Here is a 21,624-nt window from a genome sequence, read left to right as displayed (position 1 = left end):
CGGGATGTGTTTCTTGGATTGCATCTGCAGTCTGTTTTGCTTGACTGTCAGTATCTTTATTGAGCTGCCATCTCTACGCACCACACCAATATTTACCTTCCCCTTCTACACAGTGGGAATGCTCAGAAAAAGGAATGTGACACACCTACAAGCTTTGAGAGAGATTTCTCGAGGAAAGCTTGCATGGCCGTGGGATCTTCTCAGACAACCAGCCCTGTTCTGCCCCTCCCACTCACCCCCTGGATTCCCCCCACCCCCACTGTTGAGTGAGGAATATAATAGTGGTTGTTGATATCGTAGGAAGTGCCAGGAATGGAAATGGAGCTGGGAAGGCCTGGTGATGCTAAAATTACAGGTAACCCGTGAAAAAAATTGGCTGGTTTTGAGTGTCTCTAAACAAAGATTAAGATTTAGTAGACTTCAAGCTACACTCATGATGATTGGCTTGTTTGTCAGGACTTGGCAAGTGTCGTCCTGTAGAGATCAAGTTTGTTTTCTGCAAAGAGAGCCCTTAATTCATCTTGGGAGACTGGAGCTGCTGAGCTGCTGTTCTCTCTTAACTCGCTAATTGACTGTGCTCATTGTAAGGCTGAAGTAATGGGGGAAAGTCCTTTTGGCACCACGATGCCTTTGGCCAGGTGTCCTTACATAGTCGGCACATCACATTTTATCGCACCGTATGGTTTTTGTGCATGTCTCGGAAGATGCAGCATTCAGGCCGACAACGCTGCCGTCCCACAACATCCCACCGTTCCAAGTTATGCAGCTGGAATACTTTCTGCAAACAGAGGAGATTCCGTGCATTGTTAATTGCTTCACGCCATTATAGAGGTGCAGCTTTTCGGAATCTGTAACTTGGCTTGCTTGTATTATGTGGAGTTGCTGGAAGAGGGAAGGGTAGAGATTTCTAAAAAGGTAGAAGCTGTTGAATTAAATTGTTGAGCAAAGCTTCCCACAATTGCTGCCCTGGGGCCCTTGGCTTTATTGCATATAGCTCCTACCACATTGGCCCAGGCTGCTAAATTTCTGGATATTGTGCATAGATGCTCACCAGTTTTGTGAATCAGCCTACAGAAGTCAGTAGCTTGCAACAGTTTTTTTCCTCTTTTAAACTGGCCTGCTGCAGGACTAATAGAAGAGCAACACAAACTTCATTTCTGTGGTGGGTGTGGACGAGGGACAGAGTTCTCCGTTCCCCTGCTGCCAGCTCACTCATTCGACCTCGTGGGAGTCCAGGGACTTTCCTGTAAAAAGCTCCTGATAGCTTTGACTATTGTGTTAGTGCTTACAGTACAAGTCTGGTGTGCATATTTATGCAGTGTGTCTAATAGGGCGCATATATAGGGGAATACAGGAGTCCTGACATCCGCCAGAGTCAGGGGGGAGAAACAAAAGGACAGCATCTCAGGAGGCCCAATGAGGTGAATAAAGAAATTTATTGTGCTTCCTTTTTTGCCCATCAATAGCAAAATCCTAATGCACTGCCCCCCTCTTTTTAAAAAAATCTGGTTCAGCTTTATCATAGAATCATTGGAAGGGGCGGTGGGTGTCATCTGGTTCAACCCCCTGCAATACAGGAATCAAGTGCCTTGGCACCATAAGGCTAGAAACATGCATTTTGTTTAAGAAGAGATTGTCGGGATTCTCTTTCAAGTCATTGTACACAATTAACTTGGAGCCTGTGTAAGAGCGGGTGCCAACTTGGGCATGTTGGCTTTTTGTGGGAAGAGTTTCCAGAGTGTGTCCACACAGCAAAAAAGCCCACTTGTACTATATTGTTCGGTACAGCAGCATGACAATGGGTTCCATATGATCTCTTACCAAAGAAGGGTGTTTTTTAAAAGGTGTGAAAAGGTCCTTGGTATTCAAGCAGATTTCCATAAATTATGAGTGTCGAAATTTTTGTTTTTCATACGAAATCAAAATGGCTTCTATAGTTGGGATTTAATAACTGACAACAAAAGGTGTTTCAACAGTTAGGTCTGCCCAGTGCTATTTTTCCAGAAAAAGAGGTCCTGAAACTCACTGTGAACACCCCCCCTTCTCTTATAATGGCAATGGCGCACACCAGAGAGGTGCCAGAACTGAGTTCCATTGAGTTCCAGCTGGAGGAAAAAGCTCTGGGTCTGCCCCACTGTTTTCCTGATAAGATTGTAGTTAGTCTGATTTTTGAGGGTAGCTGTGCATATGTACATAGCTCAGAATAGGAATAATCATTAAAAATTTCAGCCATGCGGAAGTTACAGTCCTGTAGTTGGTTTTGTTTGTTGGTAGGCACATGTCTGGTTGGTGTCATTGTATTAACATTGGGCGGATCCGTACTATACACTTAACACACATCTGATGCACATTTAAAGCACACAAACTTCCCCAAAGAATCCTGGGAATTGTACTGTCCCCCTCACAAAGACTCCGTTCCCAGCATCCTGAGAAAAACTACAGTTCCCAGGATTGTGTAGGAAGTCAGGGGCTCTTAATGTATGGCATGGATTTACCCAAACTTTTATTTTCTTTTTTTGATCTGTGGTCGTGGGGAGACACTGAAACAATCCTTACTGAGAAAGTGGCGAGATAACATGGAAGTTGTGAATTAATTTCACTCTTGTTAGCCACAGGGGAATCCAGAACTGGCGCTGTAGCTTTTCCTCAAAAGTTTTCAGAGAAACTAGAATGATTTACTTTCAAGAGCCCAATCAATAATAAGGAATACTGGGACCTAAGTGGACTGCGCAGTCTAGGACAGTAGTGGTTAAGAAAACAAGAATGAATGAATTTTGAAGCACAGGATCTCACATTCTGCACCAAGTAGAAGAATACACAGTAATTTTCCATAGCCTGGCGTTCATTGTTTACTCATTTCTAGTGCCCAAGCTCTTAAATTCTGTTTTCACTATAAAATTCTGCAATTGAGAGCTTCAGTGGCAGAAACTTAGAAGATGCTCTTAGTTTACCTATAGTTGGCTGATGCTGATTTCATATATTTTTCTCTTGCAAGGGACAATTTCTTCCATCGTGGTTCTGAATGGCATTTGTGCGAACCTTTCCAAATAGGTCTCTGTGCAGAAATTTAACGGTGTGGGTTGCCGAAAGTGAACCTTGGTCCCTACATGGCTTGGTGAGGCTTTTTAGGATGCTGAATGGCTCCTTCTGCTTCCTGTGGGCTGAAGTTTTCAAGCCCCCCACATCTGCACTGACCTTGGTCCTCTGTTTCTGTTCCAGGCAAGTGGTGTGAGAGTAGCTAGCGAAATGCAGTGTTTCAAAAGGAATGGCAAAGCACAGCTTTTGTTTTGGTCTTGGGCTGTGGGTGGTGGGTGGCAGAGATTACATTTAGAAAGAAACAAAGCAAACTTTTGGAAAGCAGGATGGAAGGAAGCACTTTGCAAAATCCACGAGAGATGAACTTATCTGTTCTGATACACACATCCATCTTTCTTTTTATTAGCATCAGTTGAAGCCTGTTAAAAGGGCTGCAATTTCTTGTTCCCCCTTTTCTCTCAAGGGCAAAGCTTTTGAAAAAGGCTCCCTATCAGTGCTGAGAAGGATGATTCACGGAATTTGCAGAACATGAGCTTTCTTCTGATGCAGGAGCTGGCTTGCAACACATTTCCTTTAAGGGAGCCCAGTAAGCAGGTTGGTGTCAGTTTGCATAGAGAGCTAGATGCACGTTTCCCAGATGATAAACTGAGCCTGTGATTATCCTGGTCCTTAGCAGGCAGGGCTGCTAAGTGCTGAGTAGCTGACTTGCATTGGAACAGATTCTGTTTATGGAAGAACTATGACTGTGTGGATGTATAGCTTTCGGAAGGAACCATTTAACGATCAGACTTGACCACTAGCTTCCCAAGGCTCCCGTCTGTATTTCTGGGTTCTTAACTATTAAATAAAAACACGTCTTTTTCCTTATGGCTGCAGAGATGAAACTGAACCAGTGTTTACATATTCTTTCCCATGTTTTGGCATTTTAGGGCCACAGGTTATCCAAACATCCTATTAGGAATAAAAGACTTAGCCAGATAATTTGGCAGAGAGGTTTGCCTATTGTAAAGACGTGCTTTTTCTTCTATAAATACAATTAAAAAACAACAACACCCCTTCAAAATCCCTCCAGCCTGCACATTGCTAATAAGCAACTATCACCTTTGCTGCTGTTGTAATATAGTTACACTCTAGGTCACTGTTTTACAAACAACCAGTTGTAGCTGAGATGAGTATGATTTGCCTAAGTGTTTCATAGCTTAGTAGGATTTGAACCCCAGTCCCAAGGCTATTTCTGGCGAGTTGCTGGTTTCTCATATTTTGTGACCTGGCTGAAAGATCTGCCCGAATTTTTTCAGCATTTTTGTTGTCTTGGAAGAATTAGAAACGTGGGGAGCTGGAATTAACTTGCAAGACTTGAATTCTGCAACCATTCTGACTGTGCTTGTGATCTTAAAGTAATGAACTAATGCTAACTGTACACATCTGTTTAGCAACAATATGCCTGTTTTCTTCTTGGCAGTAGCTCAACCTGCTAATTCGAATGTGCTGATTTTGAGAATTGAAAGTCAGTGCAGATTCAAGAGTCAGAAGCCCTCCCAGCTTTGCAATAAACTGTGGCGTGTGGAAAGAGGCTAGGTCTTCCAAAAAGAGAAAATAAATGGAAGACTGTCCAATATCTAACCGCATCAGGCCCTTCTCAGTGAGGCAGAACATAATGTGTTGTGGAACGTAAGAGACCTGTGCAGTAACATTGCTTGGGCAAGGCTCCAAAGGTCTCAATGCAAGCAGTATTTACTTAAGTTGAACCAACCCCTTTTAGGAAGGCAGCAGGAAATCCAGCTGCTGTTGCGTGGTCAGCAAAAGATTAAAAAACACACAGACATTTGCAGCTGTGTGTAGGGGGGACGGACTCGCTTGTGCTTGAGGATGGCAGGCTGAACCGAAAGGACAGAACAGGGGCTGCCCTGTTGTGGGTACTTCTTATGAATTCAAGACAGAAGAAGCGAGGCATAAGCTGGACGGATGCTTGACTTGTTAAGTGTTCTGGTGCCTGGAATAGCAGGATTCTGTTTCGCTGCCCCTTTTTAATGTGGCAGAATAGGCTGCTTTGCATAGAAATCACACATACACACCAATGTTCTTCCTCCCCCTCCTTTCCTAGCTTATGGATAGAATCTCTTTCTTCAAATGGCACCAGATAGCGCTAGGTTTTAGCCCCACCACCACCCGCAACTGAATCCAGACAACACCCTCTCCTTTAAACGTTCTGCCTTAAAGCTCCCAGTTGATTATAGGCTGTGTAATAATTACAGCAGTTTGCAATAACTGAATGGAGCTACTATTTGAAAGTCATCTGATCTATATTTATTGCATCCTCTCTCTTCCCCCTCTTTACCGCCCCCCGCCCCCAGTTTTTCTCTTCGCATCCATAGTTGCTGACGCTTCACCCAAAGGGAAGGGGCGAGAAGCTCCAGAGCATTTGTTACCAATTAAGCAGCAAGTACATTCTCGTAGGTCTCCCGAGTGCTGTGTGTGTGTTTTAGTCAATGGGTGAGATTGTAAAGGAAGAAAAGGGAAGAGGCGTCTCCCGTAATCTGGTGTGATTCAGACTGGCACAGCCGTTTTGTTTTGGTAAGCCAGTTAAGCAATTAGGCACTCCAGGGAATGGCCTTATCATGAACTAATCGCTCCCCTGGGTGCATAAGGGTATGAAATACAGCCAGGATGCACGTTCTTGACATCCTCCAAAACGCAATAATCCCCAGAATCGAGCCACGCTCCCTTGAGCCATCTTATTGCTATTTTAAAGCCCTTTTGTTACTTCGGAAAGGAAGATAACAAATAAGGGTTGCCAGATCAAGATTTCTGAAAAGGAGGCGACACTGCAGATACTGTTTCTGAAATTAGGGGCATCATTAGGGGCATTCTGCTCAGGCATCTGCATTAAAAGTCATCAGACTTTTATATATATCTATATAACGATAGATATATACATATATATATAACACGTCATGTTATATTATAAGCCAACATGCATGGAGATGTTGAAAAACAAGCTTACTTCTCTTTATTTTGAGCCCATTTGGGATTTAGTATAGCTTGTAGAAGAATCTTAGGCGCTCTGCTGTTTAGATGCCTAAGAATTTGTAGAACGTCAAACTAGGAGCTAGAAACATAGAATTGTGAAGTTGGAGGGCATCCCAAAGGTTCAAATCCCCACTCGGCCATGAAGCTTGCTGTGTTTTCCAGTTTGCTCACTTTCAGCTTAATCCACCTTTACAGGGTGGTTGTTGTGCGGATAAAATGAGAAGAACTATGCACACTTCCTTGAGCTCCGTGGAGGAAAAGCGGGATATATAAAAAGAATAATGCTGAAGGACAGGAGCTTGAGAAATTTCTTCAGTCCTGCACAGACAATCCTCAGAAATAGTTTTTGGATAATCTGATGCTAGCCGCTGAGAATGCGGAAATACTGTGGTGCAATGAAGCCCCATTGAGTTTGCATGTCTTCCCCTTCTTTCTTCTTGGGAAGGGCTGTAGTGGTGGAACATATTATTTGGATGCAGAAGGTCCCCTGTTCAGTCTCTGGGTAGCGTTGGGAATGTTCCCCACCTGAAACCCTGGGGAGCTGCTTCCAGTCAGTGTAGACAGTATTGAGTTAGATCCCCGGAGACTTGGGTCTCCAGCTCTTCTTGGACTACAACTCCCATCATCCCTAGCTAGCAAGACCAGTGGTCAGGGATGACTCAGTGTAAAGCAACTGCCTGTGTTCTTTGCACATCAAATCGCCTTGAGCAAGTAGTTCTTCCTCTGTCCCAATTCCCAGCAGGCAAAACAGAAACTTGGAAATCCACACCAGATGTGATACCAGAACCTTTTTCTGCCTCTGCCATAGCTTGTTGACAGGGAGTGGGGCTCCCTCGCTGCTGCTCCCTGTTTCGCAATTTAGACATTGATCCCAGGAAGCGAGCCTGTGTCAGCTGTGGCTTAATTCTCGATAGGTGAGTTCTGCCATCTGGTTGCCATCATTAAGATTCACTTAACCACTTTCCCACATGTCGTACCGAGTCCCTTATTTGGGAGTGACTCCCATCTCTCTCACCCCCTTTGTTTTAGCACGTTGTTAAAGCCAGCCTGGCGAAGAAGTCAGTAAAAGTGACTGGCCCACAAACATTTTTACTAGCCTGCTCACTCTCGCAGACCTTTTGTGTTAAGCCATTGGTGACGTGAAAGGAAGGGTGGTGGTGGTGGTGCGGGGGAGACAACAAAACAATCATGACTTCTGGAACGTTCCTTTGTCTACTCACCTGTGTTTTTGTGTTGTGTTAAGTGTGATCTTTGGATTTAATAAATAATAATAAGCTGGAGAATTGCCCCAGGTGAGTGGCTATTGAAAAGCAGTTTTGAAAAAATCCCTTGAGGTAAAAATCCCTTTGAGGTAAAATCCCTCGTATAAACAGGTGGGATGGGGTTCACCCCCTGCAGTTGCACTGAGTATCAGAGGGTGCAATGCAACTATAACAGCAAAGGAGCCTGACGGCAACCACACCCAACTCCAAGCTGTGGAATAAAGCTGGACAGTTTTGGAGGGTGTGCGTGAGGGGACCATGTAACTGGGAGACCCCCGTCAGCCCCTTGTGGAGGAGCAGCACAAGGTCTGGGATCAAGTAGCCGAATCCTATTCATCTCTACTCGGGAATAAATCCTAATAAATTAATGGGGATGATGCCAGGTTAAGGGTGCACAAGGCTACTGTTCTGAAAGTGAGCCCTTTTGAACAGAGGCAGGACTTTTCCTCTGAGTAGCATTCATCTCATTTCTGTACCACCTTCATCTTACAAGGTTCTCAATATGGTGCACGTGGTTCTCTCCCCACCCCCCCCCAGTTTCATCTATGCAACAACCTTGTGAGGTAGGTTAGGCCAAACATGGGTCTCCCATTTTTTTTAAACTACAGTTCCCATCATCCTTGACCACTGTTCCTGCTAGCCAGGAATGATGGGAGTTGTAGTCCAAGAACAGCTAGTTGCCCAAGTTTGGGAAACCATGGGTTAGGCCATAGCTGTCACTGTTTCCCTTTTTTAAAAAGGGGAAATTCCCTTATTCCGAATAGGATTCCTCACAAGAAAAGGGAAAAGTTGACAGTTATGGGTTAGGCTAAGAGATGGTGACTGGCCCAAGGTCAGCCAGTGAGCTTCATAGCTGAAAGGGGATTCGAACCCTGCTCTCTCAGGTCCTAGCCCAACATTAGTAATCATTACGCCACACTGACTCTTGTGCACAGGCTTCAGGTGTGATAAGCACAGGGCAATAATGCCTTTTGCTTATTGAAATGGAAGGCGACTTGGCAAATATTTTTGAGCAGTCGAAAACAAGAAGAAAAAGCAAAACTAGGGGAGAAAAAACACCCGGCACATGTTTCCGCTAGGATTGACTGCGTTTCAGTGGAGTTTCCCCAAGACTCATGGCTGAAAAGATGGAGGCTTCTGTAATATAAAAATGGCAGCCCTGGGTCGTTGTGAACCTAGAAGGGAGAGTTCCTGTGTTTGACTGGAAGCATAGGACAAGAGGATGAGAAAGATAAGCGGTGGGGGTGGGGGTGGAGGAGACAGCCAAGGAGATATTTGTTCAGGAGAGGCCTAGTTACTAAAGCCCTCTGAGCAAAGAAACCCCTGCTGATAACACAGCTGAAAATGAGAGGGTCTGTTTCTCTCTCGACTCCAGAGGAGTGGCACTCTGTAATAAATGACTATGTGGCAGCTGTCTCCCAGCTTCTTGAGTCTGCTTGGACTTAATCCTGTCAGCGGGGCCTGCATCCTGGAAAAGAGCAGCAGCCAGGACTGCAAACGCGGCTTTAAAACTAAATTCGTAGGGGCTGTATTACAATTGATCAAAATCCATGCTGTGGAATGTGATTTTTGATTATTATTTTTTAAAAAAATACTTACATCCTTCCTCAGTCTTGATCTTTCTTCAAAAAATTTTTTTTTCTTTGCTGGCTTTTATTTCGGGGAAAAAAACACACACAAAAAAACACACAAGAAGAGGCACCAAGGATGCAGTAGACATAGGCACCATTAAGAAAGCTTCTATGTGCAGAGGAGAGTGTTGTTGGGTTTTGCATTGTATAAAACAAATATTAGTTGGGTTTTCAAAGGATGAGATCAGGTGATCCCTGGAACTATGAGTAGCTGCTAGTTGGAACTGCGAACTTTTATTTCATGGCAGAACTTTGTGCCTCTTGGCTGCGGCAAAAAATTGGACCTCTGAGTGGCTATTGTTGCACACGGGTAGCAGTGTAGCTAGCCATGGGTCACTTGATTCCTGTTTCTATTTGCAGCCGGGAGGTGGGAGAGGCGTTTTCCACATTGCTCATGAACCTGAGAATGCCAAGATTTGGGGAAATTCTGCTTCTCACTGATAGCTTCCAAGTGAGGTGTTGTTAGCAGCAGCAGTTTCTACTTAAAGTGCTATCACTGGAAGCGTTTCCAGTGGGGAAATGGTAGAAGGATTTGTTGCCGAAAGGATGGGGAAGTCTCTGAGATGGTTGAAGGTCATAACCAGGGCAACCTGGCGGTGAGCATCTTTCCACTGCTTCCTGTGTATGAACTATGCTGATTAAATTCTCTTCTGTCCCCCATCTACCCCCCTTTCCACCTTGCTGACGGAACGAACAAACTGAACATGGGCAGCCAGTAAGAAAACACACATATTTATATACACACATCCCAGAGTTAAAAGAGAAACTGCTGCATAAATGTGCACTGACCAGATTAGCTTTCAACCGTTTCCTTTTCAAAGCGTGGAGGAAAGCACATGTGTTGCTGTGAAGATGAACAGAGTAAATGTATTGTTCCCAAAGTTTTCAAGAGCTGTGGCATGCTCTGGTTGCGCCTGCCAGGCCTGTAAGCTGGAGGCTGCGAGGGGAGATTCCCTGCCCCCCCCCAGCTATAACAGGTGCAGAGAGCAAATGCCCACAGAGAGTTCTGACATCATTGAATTGCAGCTTTTCCTTCGCCGCGGCATTACGGCTTCTCTGGTTTCCACCGTGCCTTAATAGGAACAGCCAGGCCTGATTGCTCCTGGCCTGTTCATCATGGCGTTGCATGCCTAGGCATCTGCATGACCAATTGATGGGGGGCAAACGTCTCCAGTGTGCAAACTGGTATCTGAAAACGGTAATTTGCAGCAAGCCTCTTAATTAGGCTGCCTGCTGCAGTCCCAGATTGCCTGCCCACAGGTTTGGTTTGACTTAAAAAATAAATAAGGACCAGCTGTAGCAATGAGCGTTATGCTGCGACTTACGTGGTTCTGCTTCCTACCGCTGCAGTATTTCCCTATCATGTAGAGATAGCCCACTTTCCATCTGGGATGAATACGTTTTTAATTGACAGCTTAACTCTGCATTTTAAAGATGCATCATGGAGATGGAGGCCTTGTAGGGGAAGCTAAACCTCACTGCTGTTTCTTGCAAACATGGAAGAGGTGGTAAAGAAAGAAAAGACTAAACTTTCTGCTGAAAGAATATGCCTAATCTGACCCAACAACACACACACGCAAAAGCAAACCACACTGCAACCAACTGAATGCAACAATAAAATAAATAAATGTACAAATTAAGGACCTCCCCATGTGATGATGAAACAACATACCCTACACAAGCGCTATGCAATAGAATTAATGAATGTTTCCCTTTGTCTCTTCCCTCTCTTTCATGATGATAGTGTCTCATACTGAACGTAAACGAACTGTGAAAATGACTTTAAGAATCAAAAATGGAGATGCTATATGTACTTGTTTGCAACACAAGAAAATATTTAATAAGATTAATTAAAGCGAGAGAGAAAGAAAGAAAAGAAAGGTTTTTCAGACTTGAAAGCTTGTGTTCCACATTTTAAATATAGAGTGGCCCTGTTAGCTGAATTGTTTCTTCTCTGTTATCTAACCAACATGTTGAAGTCGTCTCTGGTCCAGCTTCTTTGCAATACTTTAGTGGCCTTGAAAACTTTCCACTTCATTTTTTAAAAAAGCTAGATGCATTTTGCTTGTGTATTCTGAAAGCAAATTTCCTTCTGCAAATGTGCAAACCTCAAAGAGCACAGTGGCTACTATTTTTGTTCATCAAGGCTGGAATATTATTCAAGAATGGAGGCTGCATATGTTATGTCCTGGTTTTTAGACCTGGGATAAGTTCTAAATATAAGGAAGATTATTTTGGTGAAACACTCCTGAAAAAATACTCCTTTAAAAAAAATATTGGTAAGGAGTTGGAGGTAAAAGGGGAAAGAAATTGTGTAGTGTCCATCTGATTAAACTTGCTCATCTCCATGGAAATCAGAAACCTGGTGTGTGTTTAAATTTGAGGGTCTTGAGAAACCATCTTTTGTGCAGCATATTTAATGCTTGTACAGACCCTAACTTGCACAGCAGCTTGTCAGTTGTATGTCTGGGATGAGTGCAGGATGGGGAATAATTTTATTAAGCGTGTTGGCCTTCTGTGGCCCAGTAAATCAGCTTTCATTCCTGGAACCTCTTGCATTGCATCTTTCCTTCATTTTCCCGTCACCTTGCTTTTGGCTTTAGCTCCTGTCTCCTGCTGCCTTCACAGTTTAGTCTTTGGAGCTGAGTGGCTGAAACAGCTGCAGATCTCTCTTGGCTGTTTTGAGTTTTCTTGGCACCATTGATCCCAAGGAACTGTTGCAACCACAGATGATGAGTTCAGATGGCCAGGAACCTGTAGTCCGAATGAGGAACTCTTGCAGTGGTCATGAGGATTTGGAGATGCAGATTAAACATTCTGTCGTATCCGCAGTGTGAGATTAGGTCCCCAAACAAGGAACACTGTATTTTAATTTTTGCTTGTATGCTGCTCAATAAAATAAAATAGCAGGGGGGTGTCCAATATAAAATAATAAAATGCTGTAGGATGCAAATGCAGTCATACCTCATGTTACGTTTGCTTCAGGTTGCATCCCATGGGGACCCAGAAGTAATGGAAAGGGTTACTTCTGGGTTTTGCCACTTGCGCATGCGCAGATGCGCAAAATGACGTCACGCGCATGCGCAGAAGCAGCGAATAGCGACCCACGTGTGCACAGATGTGCAGACACGGGTTGCGTTGTTTTCAGGTTGAGAACAGGCCTCTGGAATGGATCCCGTTTGCAACCAGAGGTACGACTGTAAAGCATTAGTATAAATTTGATCAAAAGCGTCAGTGGTTGGGTCACATTTCAGGGAAATCCTTTTTAATAATCAAAAAATGTTTTAAGCACTTGAGAGCTAGCAGCATTACTTTTTTAAACCCTTAATGGGAGAATGAATCATTTACCAAACAGAAGAATTTATAAGGGCAGGCGTGGGAGGTGAGCTTCAAGACTAGCCAAAAGTTGGGATGTAGCACTGCCAATGAATGAAGGCAGTCAGGTGTGGTGTGGGTACCCAGTCTCTCATATCTGAGCTAGGTTGACTACAGTATATAGAACATGATCCAGAGGCTTGGAAGATGGACTGCCTAGTTGCCAGCACCCCATTCTAGCAAGGTGCCTGAGAGAACATAGGCAATATTTCAGGCATGCTTTGAATGAAGCCGATTACCACAACCCATTCATACTGGTTTCAAGCCCGATTTTGGTACGGGCTGCTACTTTGGTTGTTTTGATTCATCACTTTTATTGGGAGAGAAACTTGCAAAGTGAGGGACCTGTTGATTCTCTTTGCTGGCTTGCAGAAGTCTCTCCTCTTACAGTGGCAATGAATAGATTTTCCTTTTGGAGGAAGGGTGGGGTGCAAATCCAATAAATCAGCTTGTGAAGATGCAAAGCAAGAGGTATCATGAATCAAAGCTACCACCTCAAGTATTACAGGGCGTGTTGCAACAACCCCCTGTTTCCCAGCTACAGAATAGCACAGCCTATGCATGCCAATCTTGCAGGGAGAAGCAGGAATCTCTATGACATGGCTGCTCAAACACATATGCACGCACGCACTCAATTGAAGCCGGAGATTCATTCACTGACACTTTTAGGTTGCTCCTTTAAGCTGTCAGTCTTTGGGATGCATGCAGAGTGGTGGCTTGCAAGTTCAATCTAGGGAACTCTTGCTTTCAAAGGAGGGACAAGGATGCCTAGTGACTGTTGCCTGTTCTTTTTAAGGATGACTCTGGGAATATATGTATCTGGTTACCGTTACAACAAAGTAGCATCTCATGGGTAGTGTCTAGTGGTTACGGGAAAAGCTATCTCCTTATGTGCCCTTCTCGTTGCCCAAAGTGTAAGGGGCTGAATGGGAAATGCTTGCTTCCAATTTTCTCAAGTTGTTGCCTGAAGTGGTGGTACGCATTTGAAATTGCCCATGTTGTTCTGACTTGCGTAGCCAAAGATGCTGCTAGAAGCTTTTAGCAAAAAAAAGTACCTCTTTGAAAATCTTGGTTTCCAGTTTGCCTGGACATGTTCTCTGAAGCCTCCTACAACAGGCCAAACCCTTGTTTTCTGGCATTCTCTTAGCAGACGAGATAAGCCAGACAGCTGATTGAACAAAAAAGGGCTGTGAGGCAACATGTTGAGGGAAAGCAGCCCTCCCTGTAGCATAGAATCAGATGACGGGCTATAGCACCATGGTGCACAGGGTAGGTTTTGCATAGATAAGGTCCTTGATTTAATGCAGTTGAAAGGATCATGAGTCTTGGAGCTAAAATCAATCTTCTTGTGATTTTGTAGAGATGTTGCTATGCTAGTAAGGTTAGGCTAAGAGTTGGGTTAGCAGGATAATAAATATCCTTGAAAACTGAACAAAGGCAGCTTTTTACAAGATAACTTGAGAATTGCTGTTGAGAGTTGGGGACCAGTTTGTTTCACTTCTTGTTCCCCAGCTCCCCCAATTTGAGACATCTATGTATAAAAGCCATTTTCCAGGGTTCCATGATGCAAATATTCCACCATGTTGTGGTACCCCAGAGTTGGCTATGCATCAGATATGTGTAGGTTGACTCAGTGGATACTGTTGTAACGTGTAGGGCAAGTGGACTGTCCATAATTTGGAACACAGGTATATGTGCATTTCTTTTATTGGGCAAGTGACGTCAATGCTTCGTGCATTGAAGGGGTTAGACTAGATTGGCCCTTGGGTCCTTTCCAGACTTCACAGTTCTGTGAGTCTTGACACCTGCCCTAGGCATTGGAGCTGCAGGTGGCAGGTTTGGCTTCCAGCCTAACAGTGTACTGGGTGAGCACATTTGCCGTTTGTTCCAGGGAGTGACTTTGGTTTATTCTTAGTTGGGGGCAGTGTTGCACTGGGTGCAAAATCAACACAGTGGGCTCTTAAGTGGTTCGGGATCCCTCCTCATCTGGGAGGGTGGGTGTTGCAGTGTAAAGAGTGTGTCACACCATTGAACCAGCTCTGTTACTGCAACCTCACATGCCAATATTTGCTAACAAACTTTTAAAGTGGGGATGTAGCTGATTTGCCAGGGTGCTCTTTTAAGCAGATGAGCGCAAGGAAAGCTTTTTTCACTCTTACGTTATGTTCAGACAGGCGTTTGCAAATATCTTAAGATGTATCTGTTGATCTGTTGCTCAGTGTTCTTAGTAGCATTTGTAGTTTATTTGGTATTGATAGGTAATTTCTCTCTCTCTTTAAAATTCCATTTATTGTTTGCTACCAAGAGGGCACTTTTGGCATTGAGGCAGGATAAAAATGACTCAGCCAACTAGAATTTAGTTTTAAAACCTGTAGGGCAGAGAATGAAATGTTCGGTTAGGTTTTTCGAAGGAAACGAATTATTTTCTCTTTCTTCCAATGCGTAGAATTTTCTGAAAAGTTTAATCTCTAGTTAGGAGAACCATAGACCTTCAGCCCTGCCTATATTCTTAATTCCAGAAAGGCAGTGCAGTGGCTGATTCCTTTAGCTGCTCATGAACTGAGCCAGTTGTGAAAGTTATGAAAGTCAGTAAAAAATATTTTGGGGAATTAGAGGCTTGCACTCTGCTGACACAAAATGAATATGCCAAGTACCAGGCACTGACTTCTCAATCCTTTGGCTTAGGTCATCAAGTTTTGTTTTCATCATACGGAAGAGTCTGTCCAAAAGACCGAGGGCTTTTCTGTTGCTGCTAGACATTTAGATTCCACACCATGAATCTTTACCGCCAGACCTACCGTATTTCACAAATACGAAACTCATTGAGCCAAACTGGATGCATGCATCAGGCAACCACCAATTTAGTACATTCTGCAGGCTTGTGTTCTAAGAATGCCATCTTTCATTTAAAATACAAGTTTCTAGTCCTTATTAGGAATGGACTGAGCAGTCTAATTCAGTCCTGTTCCAGTTTGGTGCTCAACCATAGGTGCATTCCACCCTGTTGACAAAGGTATATGCATTTTGTACATCAAATGCACATTTTGGTGTGTACTTCTTGCACACCAGAACTACATCACAGTATCTGGCTGGAGGTCTCAGTCAGGTCCACAAGCAAGTTTGGAATTGCTGTATTGGGTTGGCTCACTGTGAAACATGTGCCAAATAAATTCCTCTTCAGTTCCTAGTCTTCACAGAGATGTTCAAAGTGACCTATATGCTTGAATATGAAAGAGTCCTCTTTGCTCCAGGATTCCTTTATTTATCGAACTGTCGCCATTTAAAATATTTCATTTTGAACACTTTTATCCTACTCCTTGCCAAAGGAACTTAGAGTAGCATACGTTTCCCTTGCTTTTGCAGATTTCCTCGCAATAACCCTGTGAAGTAGGTCATGGCAACAGGCCCCAAATCACCCAGTGACCAAGAAATGCAATGAAGAAACAACCATAGAAAACTGCAGTTGGTAAAGAGCTTTAATTCTTGCTTTTCTTTCTTCTAGGTAGTTTTGTACTAGTCCTCCAACTGTGCTGACACAGATCTGACTCCTCCAGTTGCTAACCTTCCACCAGGGTCCCATTTGCACCGGCATCTTAGAAGCAAGAGCAAACCCAAAACTTTGAAGGTCAGTGGCTGGAGAGAAAGGAGTGCTCAATGCAAAGGCCTGTCCAGAGAAACTCTGGCTTGGGGAAACTTTTTCTGCAGAAGCATATTGATGACAAGTAAAACAAAGACGCTAGCATCCTGAACGCCTGAGGTGGGTGGGGGATGGAGAGAGAGAGGAAAAGGAAAATGAAAAGGTGGCCTTTTCCTCTTATCATTCAGGAAAGAAAAGATGCTGTAAACATCCATTTACTGCGACCCCCCCTTGATATTGCAAATTTACAGGGAGTGAATATCGTCTGAGTTTTCAGCATGCAGTCAAATAGCACTTCAGAAAAGAATTGCAAAGGAGGAAATAGATTTAGCAAATGTTTTCCTGTTGAGACTGAATGGGAAGCAACCTACTTTAACTTCATTTCTCTCTCCCGCACCCCCCCCCATCACTTTTGTTTTAAACTCCTCTTTTGGGATGTTTTTGGCTGACTACTGTGGTATTGCTTCAGGGCTGGCCTTTGTCAAAAGCCAGCCGTTTTCTTTTGCTGCCCTGCAGCTTCTGATAGCCTGTTTATGTCTGCAACAGATCTCCCAGCCTACAGTTCTGGTAGTGCCTTCCCACCCGCCCCCACCCCTTAAGAGTGCCAGCATCAAAATGGAAATGGTGGAGCCTTCCTGCGAACTTTAACCTCTGCTAATACTTCTCGTTTTTACCCTTGATCTAAGCGGGTCCCTTTTTTTCATAGCGTAGCTGGCCGTTTTCTGTGCAGCTTTCATCAGACGTACACGAATGTCCTGGGAACTCGCTCCTTGAGGGCAAAGGTCAGTTTCCTCAGGGAAGCGTTTCATGAGAATACGGCCATGAAAACGGCACTCTTAGCTTTCCATCGACATTTTGAGTGGCGGAAGATTCCCCTGAAGGTGTGAAGGCAGGGACCTTATAGGCAACTGAGCACGTTGTGAAGGGCCCAAGGCCTCAGAAAGACTTCTAAGCATTACAGATTCTTGAAACCAAACCTGTGTGCTGCATTACATTATTGTCAACTGCTATTTTTCTGGGGGGGAAAGAGGTGCTGGAACTCGCCACAAACACCTCCCTGATTCTCTTAGAATGGCAATGGCACCCACCTGAGAGATGCCAGATCTGAGTTCCGGCAAGTTCTGGCTGAAAAGCGCACTGGATTATTATCATTATCATTCGTTTGTGTCTCAAGACAGTGTGAAGAATGCAATAAAACCAGACATCTGGTTGGCTGCTTTGAGTGAACGATGCTGGCCATAGTTGGGCCTTAGGTCTGATGCAGCTCTTACGGGTGGATTGTGAGGAGCTGACTGAAAAGACAATTAAATTTTCAGTTGTTAGTCTGAAGTGGAGGAGCGCTTATAGTTCCTGTATTAATGCTTTTTTTAACCTGATAATATTTTGAGGCATCTCTGTTTCCCCCGTAATTTGTTGTACTCTCCCAAGAATGAGACATTGTGTGTTTGTGTGTGGAGACAGCCTGTGTGAAGCCTTCATCTTTAAAGTTTTACCTAGCTGAAAAAGTTTTACGTAAGAAGAGATCCGTTGTCTAATCCTTTGTGCTGCTTTTGCTTCTGTTTTCGGCAACTGAATATGTACCAAATTCTCTTTTTTAAACACTACTTCTCAGCTTCCCTCCTTGAAAAAATATAAAACTTAACCTATTCCCTTTTTCTCTTCACTCGTTGCTAACAGGTGCTGCTGAGGAAAGGCTCTCTTCTGGATTTAGGTGGTCTTCAGCTTGTTAGGCAAATACCGAAAAGCAGCACACAAGGAAAGGAAGCTTCACTAGACAGTGTCAAGAAAGGAAAATGAAGGTAATTGGCTCTGCTAGAATGACTGGTTTAAGAATAAAGCTATCCTGTAAATATTTATGTCACTGTTGCTTAAAACAGTATGTCATTGTGGATAACTAGACAAAAATTGATATTCCTTTAGCACAAATGGTGATGTGTGGAAGTTCTGTTTTTCTTCATACATTAGTTCCGCAGTTCTAAACACTCGAGTTACTGGGAATAAGTGCAATTAAATAATCTAACCCTAAGCAATGATCACTCCAAAGTGTCCTCACTTTGGAGTAACTATACATGGGGTTAAGTTGTACATGTGCTTCAATTTAACATGCTTTTAAGAATTCCAGTTCTTTAAAAGTGAATAATCCACAGAGGTCTTCCTAACCAGAATAACTGAAGGCCTGGTTCATGCATTAGCGTAGAAGGAATTTATTTTGCATTGATGCGTCTCCATGCAGTGGTTATAATGTCTATAATTGGCTTCCAATATGGATAAGCCAGATTGTGTGGTCTGGCCGTATATCACTGATTTCTGGTGTGGAAATTTTGCAATTGGACCAGGTGGATCTTGCTGATTATGCATCGTGGAAGCATTTTCAGTGGTAACCACACCACCATGTTTAATGCAGGGATGTTGAACTTATGGCACACTAGTAGTTCAACAACCCTCATCCTTCTTGACCCCTGGCCATGCTGGCTGGGGCTGATGGGAGTTGGAGTCCAACAGCAACTTGGGCAACAGATTCCCATTCAAGATGTAATGTACTGTATGATTTGGAATTGCTTTGTGTGTACAAAAAGTCAATAGTGTATACCTATCCAGGCCTGGCTGCCCATTCTAGCTCTTAGTGGATTTGTTGCTCCCATGACCGATCTGGTTCTCCATCTCAGAAATTCACCACCCAATTTGTTTCTGTTTACAGCTCCAGAGAATAAACTCGGAGGCTTAAAGCAGTTGCACAGCGGCACCACAGTTTCCAAACTGTTTTGAAGGCGCAGATTTGCTGCGTGTCGGCGTCATAATGGCAGCTGTTATGAGCTTGGGGAAGATCGCTGAAAATGGCACCGCACCATCTCAGAATGCCAAGTCCCCACCGAAACCTCTTGCTCCCAGTCGGATTGGCAGGAGAAACCAGGTAAAGAATCAACACACTTAACTTTGATATAAATGAATGCCATTTCACATGAAGCCATTTTGAGGGCACCGACCGCACTTATGCGCATGGAGAAATTGGGCGGTATCCAATTCCCATTAGCATAAGGATTTCTGTTTGCATTGCAGGACTTCTCCCTCTGCGCCCTCCCCAAATCTGCTCTGGGGGTTTGGTAGACACCCAGAACAAACATAGGGTGCACAGGGGAGAGGGAGTGCAAAATCCCATTGTTCACCCAAAAGTCCATGCGCCAGTTGGAAGCTCTTGGTTGGATACCACCCGTTACGTCATGAACTAATCTGAATGCTGAACTAATTTGCATGTGATCAGAGACCAGTTTTCAGTATCATGAGCTGAAGAAAGAACACATCAAATGGTCAAATGTAACTGTCAAGCCATTCAATTTTTTAATTTAAAGACCTGCCACTGTATTCTAAAACCCTTATCTTCTCTATGTGAACCAGAAACAACAGCCCACTAGTTCGTTGGGATTAAAATAAAAACAAAAACGAATGCTGCAATTCTTACGAATCTTTTTTTAAGAGTTTGTGGCAGGACCAAAATTCCTTGGGAACTGAGTGCAGCTTGGCAAAGCATGTGTTTCCCGCCACTGACCTGAGGTGGCGGGCTGGGATAGCTGGGATAGCAGGCTGGGATAGCTGGGATAGCAGGCTTGTTGGTTTTTGAATGTCTGATGTAGATTTTTTTCAGTTTCGTTGTTCTGTATGGGACAATGGCAATAAAGATTATTGTAACCCTGGATAACAAGAAATTTTTGATCCCAGAGATAGTCAGATTGTTGGATACTCCGCAAGGGGCAATGACAATAAAGATATCGTATATCGTAGTATAACTCACAGAACACCGTGTGTGTTTGCATACCCTGTCGGGGGCTTCTTAGCTTGATTCCTTCAGGGAGGACAAAATTTCGCAGCTCAGCTTTGGAACAGGGCGGGTGGTGAAGACCCTACTGTACAGCTGGCTGCTGCAAAAGCATGAAGGGTGGGTGGGTTGGCTGTGTGTCGTTTTTTGCTTGGAGCCACTGACCTTTTAATTCCACCAGCCGTTTCACTGGGCGCTGGATCAAGGGAGAAAATGTGACGGGATTAAGAGAGATACTTGTGCTATAAAAATAAATAAATAAGGGAGGAAGGCCAAGAATGGCTTTCCCTGTAGGTCAGCACAGAAGTTAGCTACTAATTAGGTTTTACTGTTGAAACCATCCTGTGATACCTAGACAGCATGCAGGCAAATGAGCCCCATTTTTTTTCCTGGGGAGCTACCCGCCAAGGCTGTTGCAGGTTGGGTGAAGTGTTTTCACCAAACAGCAGTCCCCTCTGTCTAATTGAAGGGAGTGGCAATTGCAAGATTGTGCATAAGAAATCTCTGGCATGGTGAGAGAAGTGGGAGCAGAGAGAGTGGGGGGGAGAACCGTGGATTGTTTGATTTCCGGCAATCAGTCTTACTGTGGTTGTTCTGGTACTATTGGTCATGTTGTGCGGATGCCTGATTATCGTCTTCCAAAGCAACTACTCTAGTCCGAACTTAAAAATGGAAAGCGTAATGCTGGTGGTCAACAAAAGAGGTTTAAAGACTGTCTCAAGGCAAATCTAAAAAAAATGTAGTATAAACACCAACAACTGGGAAACACTGGCCTGCGAGCACCCCAGTTGGAGAACAGCCTTTACTAAAGGTGTCATGGACTTTGAAGACACTCAAACTCAGAACGCAAGGGAGAAACGTGCTAAGAGGAAGGCACGCTTGGCAAATCCACACCATGATCAACTCTCACCCGGGAACCAATGTTCCCACTGTGGAAGGACGTGTGGGTCCAGAATTGGCCTACATAGTCACTTACGGACTCATTGTTAAAACCGTGTTTATGGAAGACAGTCTTACTTGGCTACAAGTGATCGCCAAAGAAGAAATAAGAAAATTGGTCTTGATAGATGTCGGTGGCCTTTTAGGAGCTGCGTATACACGTTCTTTTGATCAAATTGCGGGAGGCAGTGGAAGACAGAAGTGCCTGGCGTGCTCTGGTCCATGGGGTCACGAAGAGTCGGACACGACTAAACGACTAAACAACAACAACATACACGTTCTAAAAGTGTTTCGGTGGCCACTTCCATAGAATGTAGAACCAGATGAATTCCTGCCCCAAATATAGTAGGATTTTGGATTATTTGGGAGCTGCCTTTTGACTATTCTTCTGGCCAATTGACAGTAAAACATTTAGTCTTTAGCTCTTAAAAATCCACCATATGTTGCATCACCTTTTCGTGGAAATAACTTTTTGGTCAAGGTTTCATTAACCATTTTAATTTCTAGTTCCTTCATTAAGTGTGTGTTGTGACAGACGACTTAGTTTCTGGTTAGGATTATATCCTGTTGAAAATCACACCATGTTTCCTCCCCTCCTTTAATCTGTGTCACGAAATGGGGGCTCTTTGACTCTTTCTACAAAAGGGAAAGTGGAGTAACATAACACAGAATGCCTAAAGAGATGTTTGCTGCTAGCGGAGGAGTGTCGGGTCACTTTAATAAAGTCAGAGTTGTTATCAAATTAGCTGGTACTTTTGTCTCTTAACTTGGGGAAGTACTCTTCCGTCATCGCAGAGCTGCATGTTAAAATTCTCTAGCCCAAGCTGGAGAAGTTATGCTAAACTGTTTGTGCTTGAGACTGGGTCAAACAAATCCTCTTCCTTGGACTGCTGCTCTCTTGTC

General features: G+C 43.8%; 1 protein-coding gene across 21 annotated transcripts in view; it reads left to right on the top strand.

Moving 5' to 3' along the window:
• Positions 1–21,624, top strand: part of RREB1 (ras responsive element binding protein 1) — a 125,890-nt gene that overhangs the window by 53,353 nt on the left and 50,913 nt on the right. For 16 of the 21 annotated variants that reach the window (XM_083623676.1, XM_083623684.1, XM_083623672.1 and 13 more), the window contains 3 exons: positions 15,837–15,959; positions 17,649–17,770; positions 18,670–18,882. In XM_083623676.1, coding sequence (XP_083479802.1) covers positions 18,769–18,882 — 114 coding nt within the window. In that variant the 5' untranslated portion in view covers positions 15,837–15,959; positions 17,649–17,770; positions 18,670–18,768. Of the gene's footprint in view, positions 1–15,836; positions 15,960–16,684; positions 16,754–17,648; positions 17,771–18,669; positions 18,883–21,624 lie in introns of those variants that run through there. The other 5 variants (XM_083623680.1, XM_083623681.1, XM_083623669.1 and 2 more) reach the window with 2 other exon arrangements.

Source organism: Podarcis filfolensis (assembly GCF_964270895.1).
Source record: "Podarcis filfolensis genome assembly, chromosome: 7".
NCBI lineage: Eukaryota > Metazoa > Chordata > Lepidosauria > Squamata > Lacertidae > Podarcis > Podarcis filfolensis.
This window is presented reverse-complemented; position numbering and strand designations above follow the sequence as displayed.